General features: G+C 42.2%; 1 protein-coding gene across 1 annotated transcript; it reads left to right on the forward strand.

Moving 5' to 3' along the window:
- Positions 1-8,287: 8,287 nt before the first annotated feature.
- Positions 8,288-11,833, forward strand: LOC130841921 (ubinuclein-1-like). Its single transcript, XM_057718548.1, is given in 4 exon segments — positions 8,288-10,741; positions 10,743-11,192; positions 11,194-11,230; positions 11,233-11,833. Coding segments are annotated over 4 exon segments (3,405 nt in total). The 3' UTR covers positions 11,697-11,833.
- Positions 11,834-19,577: the final 7,744 nt, after the last annotated feature.

Below are 19,577 nucleotides of genomic sequence, written 5' to 3' on the forward strand. Positions count from 1 at the left end.
TCTAGAGAAGAATTAACATCTAGAGAATAATTAACAACTACCCCTCTCAAACTATTCCAAAAAATTGCAGAGGGAGGAACACTTCTGAACACATTCTATGAGGCCAGCATCACCCTGATAACAAAACCAAAAAAAGTTATCACAAAAAATAGAAAATTACAGGTCAATATCACTGATGAACATAGAAGCAAAAATCCTCAGCAAAGGGACTTCCATGGTGGTCCAGTGGCTAAGACTCCATGCTCCCAATGCAGGGGGCCCCGGGTTCAATCCCTGGTCAGGAACTAGATCCCACATGCCACAACTAAGAGTTCACATGCTGCAATGAAGATCTCACAGTGGCAACAAAGATCCCGCGTGCTACAACTGAGACCTGACACAGCCAAATGTATAATAAATAAATAAACAAACAAACAAACAAACAAACTTCTAAAAAAATCCTCAGCAAAATATTAACAAACTGAATCCAACAATACATTGAAAGGATCACACACCATGATCAAGTGGCATTTATCCCAGAGATGCAAGGATTTTTCAATATCTACAAATCAATCAATCAATGTGAGACACCACATTACCAAATTGAAGAATGAAAACCATATGATCCTCTCAATAGATGCAGCAAAAGCTTTTGATAAATTTCAACACCCATTTATGATAAAAAAATCTTCAGAAAATGCACATAGAGGGAACATACCTAAAAATAATAAAGGCCATAAATGATGATCCCACAGCTAACATCATACTCAGTGGTGAAAACCTGAAAGCATTTCCTTTAAGATCAGGAACAAAACAAGGATGTCTACTCTCAACACTTTTATTCAACATAGTTTTGGAAGTCCTAGCCACAACAATCAGAGAAGAAAAGAAATGAATGCAAATTGGAAAGAAAGAAGTAAAACTGTCATTGTTTGCAGATGACATGACACTATACATAGAAAATCCTAAAGATGCCACCAGAAAACTGCTAATGCTCATCAATGAATTCAATAAAGTTGCTGGATACAAAATTAATACACAGAAATCTGTTGCAATTCTACACACTAACTATGAAAGATCAGAAAGAGAAATTAAAGAAACAATCCCATCTACTATTGCCTCAAAAAGAATAAAATACCTAGGAATAAATATACCTAAGGAGGGAAAAGACCTGTACTCTGAAAACTATAAGACACTGATGAAAGAAATAGTAGATGACACAAACAGATGGAAAGATATACCATGTTCTTGGATTGGAAGAATTAATATTGTTAAAAGGAACATACTATCCCATGCAATCTACAGGTTCCATGCAAACCTTATCAAAATACCAATGGCATTTTTCACAGAACTGGAATAAATAATTTTAAAATTTGTATGGAAACACAAAGGACCCCAAGTAGCCAAAATGATCTTGAGGAAAAAGAACTGAGCTGCAGGAATCATGTTCCCTGACTTCGGACTATACTACAAAGCTACAGTAATCAAAACAGTATGGTACTGGCACAAAAACAGATGCACAGATCAATGGAACAGAATAGAGATTCCAGAAATAAACTCACACACTTACGGTCAATTAATCTATGACAAAGGAGGCAAGAATATACAATGGAGAAAAGACAGTCTCTTCAGTAAGTGGTGCTGGGAAAATTGGACAGCTACATGTAAAAAAATGAAGTGAGAACCTTCTCTAATACCATATACAAAAATAAGGTAAAATGATTAAAGACCTAAATGTAAGACAGGATACTAGAAAACTCCTAGAGGAAAACATAACCAGAACACTCTTTGACATAAATTGCAGCAAATTTTTTTTTTTGGATCCGTCTCCTAAAGCAAAGAAAATAAAAGCAAAAATAAACTAATGGGACCTAATACATTTAAAAAGCATGTTCACAGCAAAGCTTTTGTCAAAATCATCAACAAAATGAAAAGACAACTACTGAATAGAAGATATTTGCAAATGATATAACCAATAAGGAGTTAATGTCCAACATACATAAACAGCTCATACAACTCAACTCAAAAAACAAATGATCCAATTATAAAATGGGCAGAAGACCTGAAGAGACATTTTTCCAAAGAGAAAATGCAGATGGCCAACAGGCACATGAAAAGATGCTCAACATTGCTAATCACCACAGAAATGCAAATCAAAACCACAATGAGATATCACCTTGCACCTGTTCGACTGTCTATCATCAAAAAGAACACAAATAACAAATGTTGGCAAGAATGTGGAGAAAAGGGAACCTTTGTACACTCTTGGTGGGAATGTAAATTGGTTCAGCCGCTATGGAAAACAGTATGGAGGCTTCTCAAAAAACTAAAACTGGAACTACTGTATGACCCAGCAATTCTACTCCTGGGCATATATCCAAAAAAAAAACAAAATCATTAATTCAAAAAGATACATGCACCCTAATGTTCATAGCAACACTGTTTACAATTGCCAAGATATGGAAGCAACCTAAGTGTCCATCAAGAGCTGAACGGATAGGGAGAAAAAGATGGCAGCGAAGTAGAGAGACGTGGAGTGCATCCCTCTCCACAGATGCATTGGGAATGCACGGAAGGACGCAGTCATTCCCACAGAGAACCAACTGAACACCAGCAGACGGCCTCGGACACCAGAAAGGGCTGCGGGGAGCCCAACATAGCCGGTAGGGAGGCATCTACAAGGGCTCAAAGAGGGTGAAGCAGCGGAGCTGTGGCAGATGGGAGGGAGTGAGAAACATACGGAGGGTCTGCAGCGCAGCTCAGTGTTCCCGGACCGAGACATCGATCCGCGGCTGAAAGGAGGGTCCAGGAGCGGGAGCGTGGGAACCGGAGAGCTGGTTCAGGGCATCCCAGAAGAAGAAGAAAACAAGAAAGGGTCTGAGAAAATATTCGAAGAGGTTATAGTGGAAAACTTCCCCAACATGGGAAAGGAAATAATTCACCAAGTCCAAGAAGCACAGAGAGTCCCATACAGAATAAACCCAAGGAGAAATACACCAAGGCACATATTAATCAAACTAACGACAATTAAGCACAAAGAAAAAATATTAAAAGCAGCAAGAGAAAAGCAACAAACAACATATAAGGGAAAACCCATCAGGATAACAGCTGACCTTTCTACAGAAACTCTGCAGGCCAGAAGGGAATGGCAGGATATACTGAAAGTCCTGAAAGAGAGAAACTGACAGCCAAGAATACTCTACCCAGCAAGATTCTCATTCATATTTGAGGGAGAAATCAAAAGCTTTCCAGACAAGCAAAAGTTAAGAGAATTCAGCACCACCAAACCAGCCTTACAACAGGTGCTAAAGGAACTTCTCTAAGTAGGAAACACAAGAAAAGGAAAACACCTACAAATACAAACCCAAAACAATTAAGAAAATGGTAATTGGAACACACATGTCAATAATCACTTTAAATGTAAATGGATTAAATGCTCCAACCAAAAGACACAGACTGGCTGAATGGATACAAAAACAAGACCCTTCTATATGCTGCCTACAAGAAACCCACTTCAGACCAAGGGATACATATAGCCTGAAAGTAAAGGGATGGAAAAAGATATTCCATGCAAATGGAAGGCAAAAGAAAGCGGGAGTAGCAATACTCATATCAGACAAATTAGACTTGAAACTAAAGACTATCAAAAGAGACAAGGAAGGGCACTACATAATGATCAAGGGATCCATCCAAGAAGAACATATCACAATGGTAAATATCTATGCCCCCAATATAGGAGCACCTCAATACATAAGGCAAATGCTAACAGCTATAAAAGGGGACATCAACAGTAACACAATTATAGTGGGAGACTTGAACACCCCACTTACATCAATGGACAGATCATCCAAACAGAAAATCAATAAAGACACACAAGCTTTAAATGACACATTAGACCATCTCGACTTCATTGATATTTATAGGACATTCCATCCAAAAACGACAGACTACACTTTCTTCTCAAGTGCACACGGAACATTTTCCAGGATAGATCACATCTTGGGTCACAAATCAAACCTCAGCAAATTCAAGAAAATTGAAATCATATCAAGCATCTTCTCAGACCACAACGCCATGAGACTAGATATCAATTACAGGAAAAAAACTGCAAAAAATACAAACACATGGAGGCTAAACAATTCACTCTTAAACAACCAAGGAATCACTACAGAAATCAAAGAGGAAATCAAAAAATATCTAGAAACAAATGACAACGAAAACACAACAACCCAAAACCTATGGGACACAGCAAAAGCAGTTCTAAGAGGGAAGTTTATAGCAATACAGTCCTACCTTAAGAAACAAGAAAATGATCGAATAAACAACCTAACCTTACACCTCAAACAACTAGAGAAAGAAGAACAAAGAAACCCCAAAGTGAGCAGAAGGAAAGAAATCATAAAGATCAGAGCAGAAATAAATGAAAAAGAAAGGAAAGAAACCATAAGAAAAATAAATAAAACTAAAAGCTGGTTCTTTGAGAAGATTAACAAAATTGATAAACCATTAGCCAGACTCATCAAGAAAAAAAGGGAGAAGATGCAAATCAACAGAATTAGAAATGAAAAAGGAGAAGTCACAACGGACACCTCAGAAATACAAAACATCATGAGAGACGACTACAAGCAACTATATGCCAATCAATTGGATAACCTGGAAGAAATGGATACATTCTTAGAAAAATACAATCTTCCAAGACTGAACCAGGAAGAAATAGAAACCATGAACAGACCAATCACAAGTACAGAAATTGAGGCAGTGATTAAAAATCTCCCAACACACAAAAGCCCAGGACCAGATGGATTCACAGGCGAATTCTATCAAACATTTCGAGAAGAATTAACACCTATCCTTCTCAAACTCTTCCAAAATAGTGCAGAAGGCGGAGCACTCCCAAACTCATTCTACGAGGCTACCATCACCCTTATACCAAAACCAGGCAAAGATGTCACAAAAAAAGAAAACTACAGACCAATATCACTGATGAATGTAGATGCAAAAATCCTCAACAAAATACTAGCTAACAAACTGCAACAGCACATTAAAAAATCATACACCACGATCAAGTGGGGTTTATCCCTGGGATGCAAGGATTCTTCAATATATGCAAATCAATCAAAGTGATACAACATATCAACAAATTGAAGGATAAAAACCATATGATCATTTCAATAGATGCAGAAAAAGCTTTTGACAAAGTGCAACATCCATTTATGATAAAAGCTCTCCAGAAAATGGGCATAGAAGGAAATTACCTCAACATAATAAAAGCCATATATGAAAAACCAAAAGCCAACATCGTTCTCAATGGAGAAAAACTGGAAGAATTCCCTCTAAGAACAGGAACAAGACAAGGGTGTCCACTCTCACCACTGTTATTCAACATAGTTTTGGAAGTGTTAGCCACAGCAATCAGAGAAGAAAAAGAAATCAAAGGAATCCAAATTGGAAAAGAAGAAGTAAAATTGTCACTCTTTGCAGATGACATGATATTATATATAGAAAACCCTAAAGACTCTACCAGAAAACTGCTAGCACTCATTGATGAGTTTAGTAAAGTAGCAGGATACAAAATTAATGCACAGAAATCTCTTGCATTCCTATACACTAACAACGGAAGAGCAGAAAGAGAAATTAAGGAAACCCTCCCATTCACCACTGCAACAAAAAGAATAAAATACCTAGGAATAAACCTGCCTAAGGAGGCAAAAGATCTGTATGCAGAAAACTTTAAGACATTGCTGAAAGAAATCAAAGACGACACAAACAGATGGAGGGACATACAATGTTCCTGGATTGGAAGAATCAACATCGTGAAAATGTCTGTACTACCCAAAGCAATTTACAGATTCAATGCAATCCCGATCAAATTACCAATGGCATTTTTCACAGAACTAGAACAAGAAATCTTACGATTTGTATGGAAACGCAAAAGACCCCGGATAGCCAAAGCAATCTTGAGAAGGAAAAATGGAGTTGGTGGAATCAGGCTTCCTGACTTCAAACTATACTACAAGGCCATAGTGATCAAGACAGTATGGTACTGGCACAAAAATAGAAAGGAAGATCAATGGAATAGAATAGAGAACTCAGAAGTAAGCCCAAACACATATGGGCACCTTCTCTTTAACAAAGGAGGCACGAATATACAATGGAAAAAAGACAGCCTCTTCAATAAGTGGTGCTGGGAAAATTGGACAGCAACATGTCAAAGAATGAAATTAGAACACTTCCTAACACCATACACAAAAAGAAACTCCAAATGGATTAAAGACCTACATGTAAGGCCAGACACTAGAAAACTCCTAGAGGAAAACATAGGCAGAACACTCTATGACATCCATCAAAGCAAGATCCGTTTTGACTCACCTCCTAGAATCATCGATATAAAATCAAGAATAAACAAATGGGACCTCAGGAAACTTAAAAGCTTTTGCACAGCAAAAGAAACCATAAACAAGACTAAAAGGCAACCCTCAGAATGGGAAAAAATAGTTCCCTTGAAACAACGGACAAAGGATTAACCTCCAAAATATACAAGCAGCTCATGAAGCTTCATACCAAAAAAGCAAATAACCCAATCCACAAATGGGCAGAAGACCTAAATAGACATTTCTCCAAAGAAGACATACAGATGGCCAACAAACACATGAAAAGATGCTCAACATCACTCATCATCAGAGAAATGCAAGTCAAAGCCACAATGAGGTATCACCTCACACCAGTCAGAATGGCCATCATCACAAAATCTGGAAACCACAAATGTTGGAGAGGGTGTGGAGAAAAGGGAACTCTCCTGCACTGTTGGTGGGACTGTAAGTTGGTACAGCCACTATGGAAAACAATTTGAAGGTTCCTTAAAAAACTACAAATAGAACTACCATATGATCCAGTAATCCCACTCCTGGGCGTATACCCAAAGAAAACCATAATCCCAGAAGAAACTTGTACCATAATGTTTATTGCAGCACTATTTACAATAGCCAGGACATGGAAGCAACCTAAATGCCCATCACCAAATGAATGGATACAGAAGATGTGGCATATATACACAATGGAATATTACTCAGCTATAAAAAGGGATGAGATGGAGCTATATGTAATGAGGTGGATAGAACTACAATCTGTCATACAGAGTGAAGTAAGTCAGAAAGAGAAGGACAAATATTGTATGCTAACTCACATATACGGAATCTAAAAATGGTACTGATGAACTCAGTGACAAGAACAAGGATGCAGATACAGAGAATGGACTGGAGAACTCGAGGTATGGGAGGGGGCGGGGGGTGAAGGGGAAACTGAGACGAAGAGAGAGAGTAGCACAGACATGTATGTACTACCAACTGTAAAATAGTCAGTGGGAAGTTGTTGTATAACAAAGGGAGTCCAACTCGAGGATGGAAGATGCCTTAGAGGACTGGGGCGGGGAGGGTGGGGGGGACTCGAGGGGGGGGAGTCAAGGAAGGGAGGGAATACGGGGATATGTGTATAAAAACAGATGATTGAACCTGGTGTACCCCCCCCCCCCCAAAAAAAGAAAAAAACCCAAAATTTTAGTTTTGCTTAAGTCCAGTCTTTTTTTCTTTTAAGCAAAGGTTAAATTTTTTTTCTATGTCTGCTTGTAAAAGTTTTATGGTGTTCATTTTACATTGAGATTTATGGTCAATTCATATTTGTAAATATGAGATATGGATAAAGGTTCTTATTTCTGCATATGGATTCCAAATGTTCCAAAGCCATGTTTAAAAGACTGTTATTTCGGGGGCTGTCCGCGTCGCCGCGCTGGCAGCTGCGCCGAGGGACTTCGGCGCGGCCTGGAAGCGAGCCTCTGCCCGCGCCCGGGCGGGGCCCCGCGCCCGGCGGGCTCTTCGTGGTCGCCTCTGGGGGACGGACAGGTCCTTCAGGGCGCGTTTTCTAACAGCAGGCGTCCGGGGAGCCGCTCCGAGCCTGCGTCCACTCCGCAAGTTCTCCCGGGGCGCAGTGTGCCCGCCCTGAGGTTCCGAGTTGCCCGGCCGACGTGGAGCCGGCGTCTCTCCGCTTCCTCCTGGGCCGGCGCGGCGGCACGGCCGGCAAAGCTCACCCCCCCGCCCCGGGAGCGCTGGGACCCAGCCTTGGGCCGCGGCGTGGGTCGGCCGCCCGCCGGGAGGCATGACTCGGGGGCCAGCCGCTAGCAGCACTGCAGCCCAGGCTCCCGGACCGGCATGAGGACGGCCGCGGGGGGACGAGTGCGGCCCGCGGGGCCATAGCCTGCGTCGCGCCGGGGACAAAGAAGCCATGCAGTGACTCCCGCTAAGACTTGTTGGTAGCCATGTCGGAGCCCCACAGGGTCCAGTTCACCTCCCTCCCAGGTTCTTTGAATCCTGCATTTTTGAAGAAATCCCGGAAAGAGGAGGTTGGGGGAGCAGAACAGCACCACGACTCTGAGCCGGCTGCAGCAGCTGTTCGAATCACACTCACCGTCTTTGAGCCAGATCACAAGCGCTGCCCAGAGTTCTTCTACCCAGAGCTGGTGAAGAACTTACGAGGGAAGGTGAAAGGACTTCAGCCCACAGACAAGAAGAAAGATCTCTCAGATCCTTTCAATGATGAAGAAAAGGAAAGGCATAAAGTGGAGGCCCTTGCCCGGAAATTTGAAGAAAAATATGGTGGAAAGAAACGTAGAAAAGACTGAATACAAGACTTGATTGATGTGGGTTATGGTTATGATGACTCCGATTCCCTCATCGATAACTCTGAGGCATATGATAAGCTTGTTCCTGCTTCTTTGACTACCAAGTATGGAGGATTTTACATCAACTCGGGAACCCTGCAGTTTAGACAAGCATCAGAATCTGAGGATGACTTCATTAAAGAAAAGAAGAAAAAATCTCCAAAGAAGCGGAAGCTGAAGGAAGGTGGTGAGAAGATAAAGAAGAAGAAAAAAGATGACACTTATGACAAGGAGAAGAAATCGAAAAAGTCCAAGTTTTCCAAAGCCGGCTTCACAGCCCTCAACGCCAGTAAGGAGAAGAAGGAAAAGAAGTATTCTGGGGCTTTGAGTGTTAAAGAGATGCTGAAGAAATTTCAGAAGGAGAAAGAGGCTCAGAGAAAGAGGGACGAAGAGCATAAACCCATAGCAGTCTGGTCGGCGGAAGCTTAGGGCCTGCGGGAACTGGAGGGTGCCTCTGACCCTTTGCTCTCGCTCTTCGGCTCTACTTCTGACAACGACTTGCTGCAGGCAGCCACTGCCATGGACTCACTGACTGATTTGGACTTGGAGCAGCTGCTCAGTGAGTCTCCAGAAGGAAGCCCCTTCTGAGATATGGATGATGAAAGCGATTCCCTTGGGGTGGGACTGGACCAGGAATTCAGGCAGCCCTCTTCCCTTCCTGAAGGCCTGCCTGCGCCCCTGGAGAAGCGCGTTAAGGAGCTGGCTCAGGCTGCCAGAGCTGCTGAGGGAGAGAGCAGACAGAAGTTCTTCACCCAGGATATTAATGGCATCCTCTTAGACATAGAGGCGCAGACCCGGGAGCTGAGCAGCCAGACCCGTTCCGGGGTGTATGCCTACCTTGCTGCCTTCCTGCCCTGCAGCAAAGACACCTTGGTCAAGCGTGCACAAAAACTTCACCTCTGTGAACAGGGTGGGTGTCTGAAGGAGCCTCTCCAGAAGCTTAAGGAAGCCATTGGCAGGGCGATGCCAGAGCAGATGGCCAAGTACCAGGATGAATGCCAGGCACACACACAAGCCAAGGTCGCTAAGATGCTGGAAGAGGAGAAAGACAAGAAGCAGAGAGAACGGGTTTGTTCTGATGAGGAAGAAGATGAAGAAAAGGGGGGCAGGAGGATAATGGGACCTTGGAAGAAATTCCAGTAGAATGATGAAATCAGGGAGCTGCTCTGTCAGGTGGTGAGGATCAAACTGGAGAGCTATGACCTGGAGAGGAACAAGGCCCAGTCCTGGGAGGACTACGTGAAGGCGTTTCTGGATGCTGAGGTCAAACCTCTCTGGCCCAAAGGCTGGATGCAGGCCAGGACTCTGTTCAAGGAGAGCAGACGAGGCCACGGGCACCTGACATCAATCCTGGCCAAGAAGAAAGTAATGGCCTCTTCCAAAATGAAGGTGAAGGAATCATCCTCCAAGCCTGATAAGAAGGCTTCCATCCCATCAGGCCAGATTGGCAGCCCCCTTGCTTTGCCTTCAGAACACCTGGGAGGAGGCCTGAGCGTTGGGGCTGCAAACAGGGAGCTCTCGTCCCAGGCATCTGGCAGCCTTGCCAATCCTGCTCCTATCAACCTGGAGGACTCATTGGACGGAGACTTGATCCGTAATTCAGCCTCCTCTTTGGAGGCCGTGTCCAAGGAACTGGCCGCACTGAACAGCAGAGCCAGAGGGAGCTCTGAGTTCACACTGTCTGCACCCTCGAAAGTGCCTGCAGAGAAAGTCACAGGTGTTTTATGTACAGAAGAAAAAAGGAACTTTCCGAAGCCCAGCCCTTCTTCTGCCCCACCACCCTCTAGCTCTCTGCAGTCACCTCTCAATTTTCTGGCTGAACAGGCTCTGGCACTGCGGCAGTCCTCTCAGGAGAAAAAACCAGAGAGTTCCAGCTACAAGGAACTGTCCTGTCAGGCTGTCCTCAACAAGGGCCTGCCGGAAGTGCAGCAGTCCAAAGCAAAGCACCACGGCTTGCCACGGACGTCTCACACACCCCAGGCAGGAGCTCCCTTGCCCAGCTCCCAAGTTAAAGTCTTTCATGCAGGTACTCAACAGCAGAAGAGCTTCAGCACCACCCCCCCCAGCTCCGTTTGTCAATAAGCTTCAGGGCCCAAAGCCTGTCTCCCCTCAGTGTCACTGTTCCCTCCTCCAGCTCGTCAAGACAGCTACTAAAAGCCAGAGCTTCCATCCTTCCACGCCAGCGTCTTCAGGAGGCACGCCAGCCTCCAGCAGCAGCTCTCATAAGACCCCAGCCTTGTCCTCCGCTGCCCTGAGCCATCCAGCAAAACAGCACTCAGCCAGCTCTTCAGGGCCATCTTATAAGAACAGTCCCTTTGCCGGCTCTATCTCCAAACATGGGGTTTCTTCTGGCAGCTCTTCTGGAGGAACACCAGTCCAGAGCTCTACTTCTGGAAACCTGCTCCCCGCTGTGCAGCCTCCCTCCACAGGACAGTCCGCCAGCCGACCCATCCCAGGCCCTGCAGTAAAAAAACCACCTATTTCCCAGAAGCTGACCCTGGTTGGCCCCTCCAGGTGGTCCAAATGGAGATTCTAGTGGGGGACCCAGGGAGTGGCCAAGTTATTGACCTCCTCCCTGAAGCCCAGTGCTGTGAGCAGCATGACATCGTCTACCTCCTTGCCAAAAGGAACAAGTGGGGCTGTGCTGCTGACCAGCTCCTCATCCTTAAATCTGCTGTCTTCATCCTACAAGGCAGGCAGCCCAAAGCTGCCTGGGGCCTTGAACTCAAACCCCTTTGGGATTATCTCCCAGCTTCCCCTCCACGTAATCTCCTTTAGTGCTGACTCCTCCACTAAAGCAGGGGTCTCCAAGGATGCCATTGTCACAGGCCCTGCCCCCGGGACGTTCCACCACGGTCTTGGCCACAATCTCCTGGCTGGCTTGCACTCCAGCCCGCCCCGCACAGCGCCTCTCCCACACGCTGCCGTGTCCACCCACATCCCGCAGAGTCTGCCAGATGCTTCTCAGCTTCATGGGAAAGGGCCCAGTGTACCACGGAAATTGTGACTTTCAGGGGAAAGGCTGGAAGCTGAACGAGTAGGTCTCAGAAGTCGGATAATAACTGTGTTCTTTCTGCCAGAAGTTGGATAATAACTGTGCTGTTTTTGCTGTTGACTTTCTTCTGGAGAAGGCGTGAGTGCTAAGTGGAGCGTCTCTTGGCACGTGTGATGTGCCTTCAGTTAGGGGAGCAGCCCCATGCTTCTCTGGAGGCCCTGACTGGCCTGGTGCTCCGGGCCTCGCAGCTCTGTCGCAGACAATCGTTGGCGGGGCAGCGCTAGGCTGGGGAGTGTGCTGGGTTGTGTTCAGAGCTCTGGTAGCGGGGCAGAGCAGGGGGCGCACGTGTGCTTCAGATCCGCCTGACCCCCTCAGATTTGGTCAGAGTACCTCATGGCACCCTACTGGTTGGGGCTCCTTCTGGCCACAGTGGGCTCTCTGGATGGTCACGGTGTCCATCCATCCTCAGGCTGTGTGCTCAACAGGACAAACCCAGCTAGCGTCTCAGTTGGGGGATGTACCGTGTTCTTTGAAAAATACTCAGAACACCCAGTGCATGCTCATTGTGGGGGCCAGTCTCTCCACTGAACATGACAATGAAGCTCTTTTAGAGAAAAGACCTTTGTAGATTCAACAATTGTGGTAGGATTTTTAAAGACACTTATTTTTGGCTCAGTTTTCATCCTTACCATTAAATGCATTGGATAGAATGGAACTGTTCTTTGCAAGTCATGTTGTTCCTAGGAAGACATAATTCCAGTGCCTTTATGGTAGAGCAGAATTAGATACACATCCATTCAGCCTTGAGCGGATTTCAGACGAAGACCTTTTTTAAAGATGCGTCTGTATTTAAGACACAGCCAGTTTTTTGTTTTGTGTGGTTGCACATCATCATCTGTGCTGTCCTGACTTGAAAGTCATCTGGGCCCCCAAATCCCAGGTCCCAATTCAGCCAGGGCCCCCACTTTGTTTTTCCAGAGTTCATACAGGTGGACCGCAGAGCCCCAAAGCCCTTTCTTCATCTCATCCAGGGCCGAGGATATGAGGGGTTCCGAGTCGCAGGTAGACATTCCAGTTTATTTAAAAACCATTCTCAGGCAGGGCTGCAGGACAGGCCTCTGTGAAGCATCTGCCGTGCAGACACAGGCCTTGAGGGCCTGGCTCTCCAGGCAGCAGGGCTAGGCACTGACTTAGCCCTGCTGACGAGCTTGGAGAGCACGTCAGAGACAGACTGGGACAGTTACCCTGGAGCTCAAGTCATCATGCTGTTCCCATTCACTCAGTGGCTGCTTCACAAAGATTTTTAGGGCACTTGCCTGTCCTATGAAGTCTGAACTGACTGCTCCAGCTAAGTGATTTCCTACACTTTGAGAGTAAACAGCCTCCTCAGAATGTACGCCTGTGTAGAGACATGGGCAGTTCTCTTGGTTCCTGACTCCCAGGATACAATGCTTGGTAACTCACGGTTCACACAGAGGTTGCCTGGTTTCCAGGGGAGCAGGACCTCTGCCAGCTAGTCGGCCAGGCCTCTGCTCTAACTTTTTTACATAAAAACCAACATGTTTCACATTGGGCTAAGTGGATTCCTTATCCCTTTATTATATCTATTTTTTGCAACTTGGGTTTCCAGTTTACAGAATAGTCTTAGGTAGTAGCAAAAGAGCCAAAGAAGAGATTTGTATTGCTGAGCTCAGAGCCGCGCAGAGGCCATCTGTGAACGCTGAGCAGTGGGAGAACACCCAGGTTCCCTTCCCTGCAGTGCTCCCTCCCCGAGCACCGCTGAGTGTGCTGCTGGAGCAGGATACCCTCATTCTTAGGAATCTAGTGATGCCTTTTGCCTCAGGGAAACGTTTCTTTGATGGGGAGTTTATGAGGTTTCTTTTCCTTGTTGATGCTTTATTTGTGGTAACGAAAGAATGAATGACTTAAAGAGCCATGGCGAGGCAGGTCTGCAGGCGGAGCGGGCTCACCGGCCATGGCACTGCAGGGCTTTCCTTGCTGGCATTTCTTGGGTGTGAAAGAGCTGCGGCTTTCGTGCAGCGACTATGTTGGTGTTGGGGGTGGTGTGGAAATTGTTAATCTTGTATAAAGCAACACAATAAATTGTTTCAAGGTTTCCAAAAAAAAAAAAAAAAAAAGATTGTCATTTCTCCAATGAATTACCTTTGAATTTGCTCACACTCAACTGGTCATATATCTATGTTGTTTCATTGGTCTATGTTTTTAAACCTTCATCACAACCACACTAACTTGAATATTGCAGCTTTATATTAAGACAAAATATTGTATTATGACCTCCAAATTTATTCATTAAAAAAAGTCTTAGATACTGTAGTCCCTTTGCCTTTCTATATAAATTTTAGGATCAGCTTGTCAATATCTACAAAAAACCTTGAAATTTTTATTATAATTACGTTAAATCTGTAGATTGATTTGGGGAGAACAGACATCTTTTATGTTGAGTCTTCTATCCATGACCATGGTATGTCTCTCCGTTTATTTGTTATCTTTAATTTCTTTCTTCAGTGTTTTGTAATTTTTAGCATGTAGGTCCTATGTATGTTCTCTTGGATTTATAAATGGTATTTTTCGGATTTCCAACTAATCCTTTCTGGAATATAGGAATACTTTTGCTTTTTTATGTGTTGCCTTTGTATCTCATGATACTACTAAACACACTTACTAGTTCTAGGGTTTTTTTGTTTTGCTTTTTGTAGATTCTTTGAGATTTTCTATGAGAATTCATGCCATTTATAAATAGAGACAGTTTTATTTCTTCCTGATAAATGTATATGCATTTTATTTCTTTTTTTGACTATTAAACTAGGAAGAACTGGAATGTTGATTGTGAACACTGTTGCTTTGTTCCTGTTATTAAGGGGCAAAGAATGCATACATATATAATGCTAGCAGTAGGTTTTTGTAGACGTTCTCTATTAGGTTGAGAGAGTTCAGTTCAACTTATGGTTTACTGATGACTATTAAGATTATTTCTCTCATATTAGGACTAGTAGTCTGTGATTATTAAATCTGTGATTATTAAGGAATTGGTCCATTTTATCTAAGGTGTCAAATTTATATGTGTGGAGCTGTTAATTATAGTGCCTTATTATTGTTTTAATTTATGTAGGATCCATGATGTTATCCATTCTTTTATTCCTGATATTGATTATTTGTGCCTTTCTCATTTTTTAATTTTTAGGTCTTGCTATATATTGATTGATTTCTTTGAAATTTTATAAGAGAAAGCTTTGGGCCTCGTTGTTTTCTCTATTTTTTGTTTCAAATTTGTTTTTTTTTAAATATTTATTTATTTATTTATTTATTTATTTATTTATTTGGCTGCACCAGGTCTTGGTTGCAGCAGGTGGGCTCCTTAGTTATGGCACATGGGCTCCTTAGTTGTGGCATGCAAACCTTAGTTGCAACATGCATGTGGGACTAGTTCCCTGACCAGGGATCAAATTCAGGCCCCCTGCATTGGGAGCATGTAGTCTTATTCACTGCATCACCAGGGAAGTCTCTTAATGGATTTGTTCTTACCTTTATTATTTCCTTCCTTGTATTGTTATAGATTTATTTTGCTCTCCTTTTGCTAGTTTCTTAAGATAGAAGCTTAAAGTAGTGTTTTGAAACCTTTCTATTTTGCAAATATTAGCATTTAATCTTATAAATTTAATGCTAAATAAAATAAAGCAGTGTTTTACCTGCAATCCACAAACTTGGTATGTAGTATTTCATTGTCATTCAATCCATAATATTTTCCAATTTTACTCGAGACTTCCTCTTTGATACATTTTTTTTTTAATTTCCATGTGTTTGGAGATTTTCCCATTATCTTTTTGTTAAGGTTTAACATAGACTAGAGTATGGTCTCTCTTAGCAAATGCCAGATGTGGACTTGAAAAGAATATTCTGCTGTTGTTGGATGGAATGTTCTATAAACATTAGACCTAATCAGATCCAGTCAGTTGCTAGTATTTTTTAGTTCTTCTATATATTTCTAGGTTTTTTCTCTATTATTTCTATCGATTACTGAAGGAGGAGTGTTGGCATCTCCAACTATAACTGTGGATTTGTCTAATTTACCTCTTTCAGATTTTACTTCATAAATTTCAGTCACTTTTGCATATACATTTAGGATTGTTTTTTTAATTAATTATTTATTTATTTTATTGGCTGTGTTGGGTCTCTTTTGCTGTGCGTGGGCTTTCTTTTTAGTTGCGGCGAGTGGGGGCTACTCTTCATTGTGATGCAGGGGCTCCTCATTGCCGTGGCTTCCCTTGTTGCGGAGCACGGGCTCTAGGTGCGTGGGCTTCAGTGGTTGCAGCACATGGGCTCAACAGCTGTGGCTCATGGGCTCTAAAGCGCAGGCTCAGTAGTTGTGGCGCACAGGCTTAGTTGCTCCGCGGCATGTGGGATCTTCCTGGAGTAGGGATCGAATCCGTGTCCCCTGCATTGGCAGATGGATTATCAACCACTGCGTCACCTAGGAAGCCCTATTTTCTTTGTTAATTGAAACTTTATTTTGTAGCATCCATCTACATTCCTAACAATTTTCTTCGCTCTGAAGGCTACCGTCTGAAATTAATGTAGGTACTCTAGCTTTCTTTTGATTAGTATGCCTTTTAATCTACCTATGTCATTATATTTGAAGTTGTCTCCTTATAGACAGTGTATAGCTGGGTCATTTTTAAATTCATTCTGACAATCTCTGCTTTTTCATTGGTATATTTACATAATTTACATCCCATGTCATTAATGATATATTTGAATTTAGTTCTACCACTGTATTATTAGCTTCGAAATTGCTTTTTTTATTGTGGTAAAATATACATAGCATAAATTTGGGATTTTAACAATTTTAAATGTACAATTCAGCAGCATTTGTTACATTTACACTGTTATACAACTGTTCTATTTGTTTCTAAAACATTTTTATCACCAAAAGTAGAAACTCTGTAATAATCATTAAGCAATAACTCCCACTCCTTCCTCCCTCCATCTCCTGATAACATCTGATATATTTTGTCTCTATGAATTTACCTATTTTAGATATTTCATGTAAGTGGAATCATTTAACATTTGTCCTTTTTTGGCTGGCTTATTTCACTTAGCATAAAGTTTTTAAGATTCAACCATGTGGTAGCATGTATCAGAACTTCATTCCTTTTTATGCCTAAGTGATATTCCACTGTTTGTTTACCCCACATTTTGTTTATCCACTCTTCTGCTGATGGACATTGTGTTGTTTCTACCTTTTGGGTCTTGTGAAAAATGCTGCAGTGAACATTGGCATGCAAGTATCTGTTCAAGTCTCTGTTTTCAATTATTTTCAGTATATATGTAGGTGTGCAATTGCTGGGTGATATACAAATTTATGTTAAGCTTTTTGAGGAACCATCAAACTGTTTCTGCAGCGCCTGCATCATTTTAAACTCCCTCCAGCAATGTACAAGGGTTTCAATTTCTCCACATTCTTGCTAACACATTGTTTTCAATTTTTTTGTTATAGTCATCCTAGTAAATATGAAGTGGTATGTATTATGATTTTGATTTGCATTTCCATAATTACTACAGATTTTGAGCATCTTTTCATGTGCTTGTTTTCCATGTGTATATCTTCTTTGTAGAAATGTCTATCCAAGTCCTTTGCCCAGTTTTTAAAATTGTTGTGCTTTTTTGTCGTCGAGTTTCAGTTCTTTTTATAATCTGAATATTAAACCCTTACCAGATACATGATTTGCAAGTATTTTCTCCCATTCTTGTAGATTGTCTTTTCACTTTCTTGATAGTGTCCTTGAATGTAAAAACATTTTTGATGTTGATGAAGTCAAGTTTATTTTTTCTTTTATTGCTCATGCTCTTTGTATTATATCTAAGAATCTATTGCCAAACCCAAACTCATGGATATTACCCTTAAGTTTTCTTCTAAGAGTTTCATGGCTTTAGCTTTCGTATCTGTATTTTGATCCACTTTGAGTTAATTTTAGCATATGGTATGAGATAGTTGTCTAACTTCACTCTTTTGCATGTGGAAATCCAGTTGTTGCAGGGCCATTTATTGAAAAGATTGTTTTTTCCCCCATCAAATGGACTTGGAGCTCTGGTAAAAAAAATCAGTTAGTCAGATTATTCTCTTTTGTTTTTCATATCCATACCACTTCATGCTTTCTTTTGGGTTATTTGAACATATTTTGATATTCCTTTTTTTTTTTTGGCCACACCACATGGCTTCTGGGGTTTTAGTTCCCTGACCAGGGATTGAACCCATGCCCTTGGCAGTGAGAGCATGGAGTCATAACCACTGGACTGTCAGGGAATTCCTTAATATCCCATTTTAAATGATCTACTATTTTTGACTGTACCTCCATGTGTATATATATTTTTAATAGATGTACTCAAGAGTACCACACACATAATTAACTTTTCACAGTCTACTTAGAATCAGCATTTTATCATTTCATATAGAATGTAGAATCTTTGCCACCACATAGCTACCTTTGCTATTGCCCCTTCATATTATAATTTTCTTATATATATTACACCTACGTACATTGAAAAAACCCATTAGACAACGTTAACATTTGTACTGTCAAATACCAAATAGTTTTTAAAAACTCATGATGTAGGACTTCCTAGGTGGCGCAGTGGTAAAGAATCCGCCTGCCAATGCAGGGGACATGGGTTCGAGCCCTGCCCTGGGAAGATTCCACATGCCACGGAGCAACTAAGCCCGTGTGCCACAACTATTGAGCCTGTGCTCTAGAGCCCATGAGCCACAACTACTGAGCCCATGTGCCGCAAATTGAAGCCCATACACCTAGGGACCGTGCTCCACAACAAGAGAAGCCACTACAATGAGGAGCCTGTGCACCACAATGAAGAGTAGCCCCCATTCACCGCAACTAGAGAAAGCCTGTGTGCAGCAATGAAGACCCAACGCAGCCAATAAATAAATAAAATAAATAAATTTATTTTAAAAAAAACTCATGATGTAGCTTTTCTTGAAAAATAAAGTTGGTTACCTCAAAAAGAATCTGTATTTTTGTGTTTCCACAAAATGGAAAATGAATGTATCATTGTAATGAAATTAATCATGTACTTTAGTATTACATTTGTAATGATAAATTAAAACCCCATAAAGAAAATTTCATAAACTGTATTGTTGCATTATATGCAAAGAAAATAAACTCCATAAGTGAAATGCAGCATTGTCGTTAATATTCATACATTTAAAACAGAATCCTTGGGCTTCCTAGGTGGCGCAGTTGTTGGGAATCCACCTGCCAGTGCAGGGGACACGGGTTTGATCCCTGTTCCAGGAGGATCCCACCTGCCGCGGAGCAACTAAGCCCGTGCGCCACAGCTACTGAGCCTGCGCTTTAGAGCCCGTGAGCCACAACTATTGAGCCCATGTGCCGCAGCTGCTGAAGCCCACGCACCTAGAGCCCATGCTCCACAAAAGAAGCCACAGCAATGAGAAGCCCGTGCACCACATAGCTCCCACTCACCACAACTAAAGAAAGCCCACGCACAGCAAAAAAAGACCCAACACGGCCAATAAAATAAATAAATAAATTTATTAAAAAAAAATAAAACAGAATCCTTTTTTTTTTTTAGATAGTTGCTTATTATAGGTGATTTATACAGAAACTAGAAGTTCTTCTTTTGACCACTAGGTAGAGCTGTGATATTAATGTAGTAAATAAGATCCACTAAATCTATTGAAAACTTGATAGTTGTCTTATATACATGCATTGCTTTGCCTCTAGACGTTTTGTTTCCAGACCTGTTTAACCAGGTTTTGAAAAGACATTTAATTTTCTCTTCTGTCATATAAAGCATGAGTTATAAATTCTCTTGCCTGAAAGCACGCCACTCAGTGTTTTG

Source organism: Hippopotamus amphibius, chromosome X, assembly GCF_030028045.1.
Source record: "Hippopotamus amphibius kiboko isolate mHipAmp2 chromosome X, mHipAmp2.hap2, whole genome shotgun sequence".
Taxonomy (NCBI): domain Eukaryota; kingdom Metazoa; phylum Chordata; class Mammalia; order Artiodactyla; family Hippopotamidae; genus Hippopotamus; species Hippopotamus amphibius.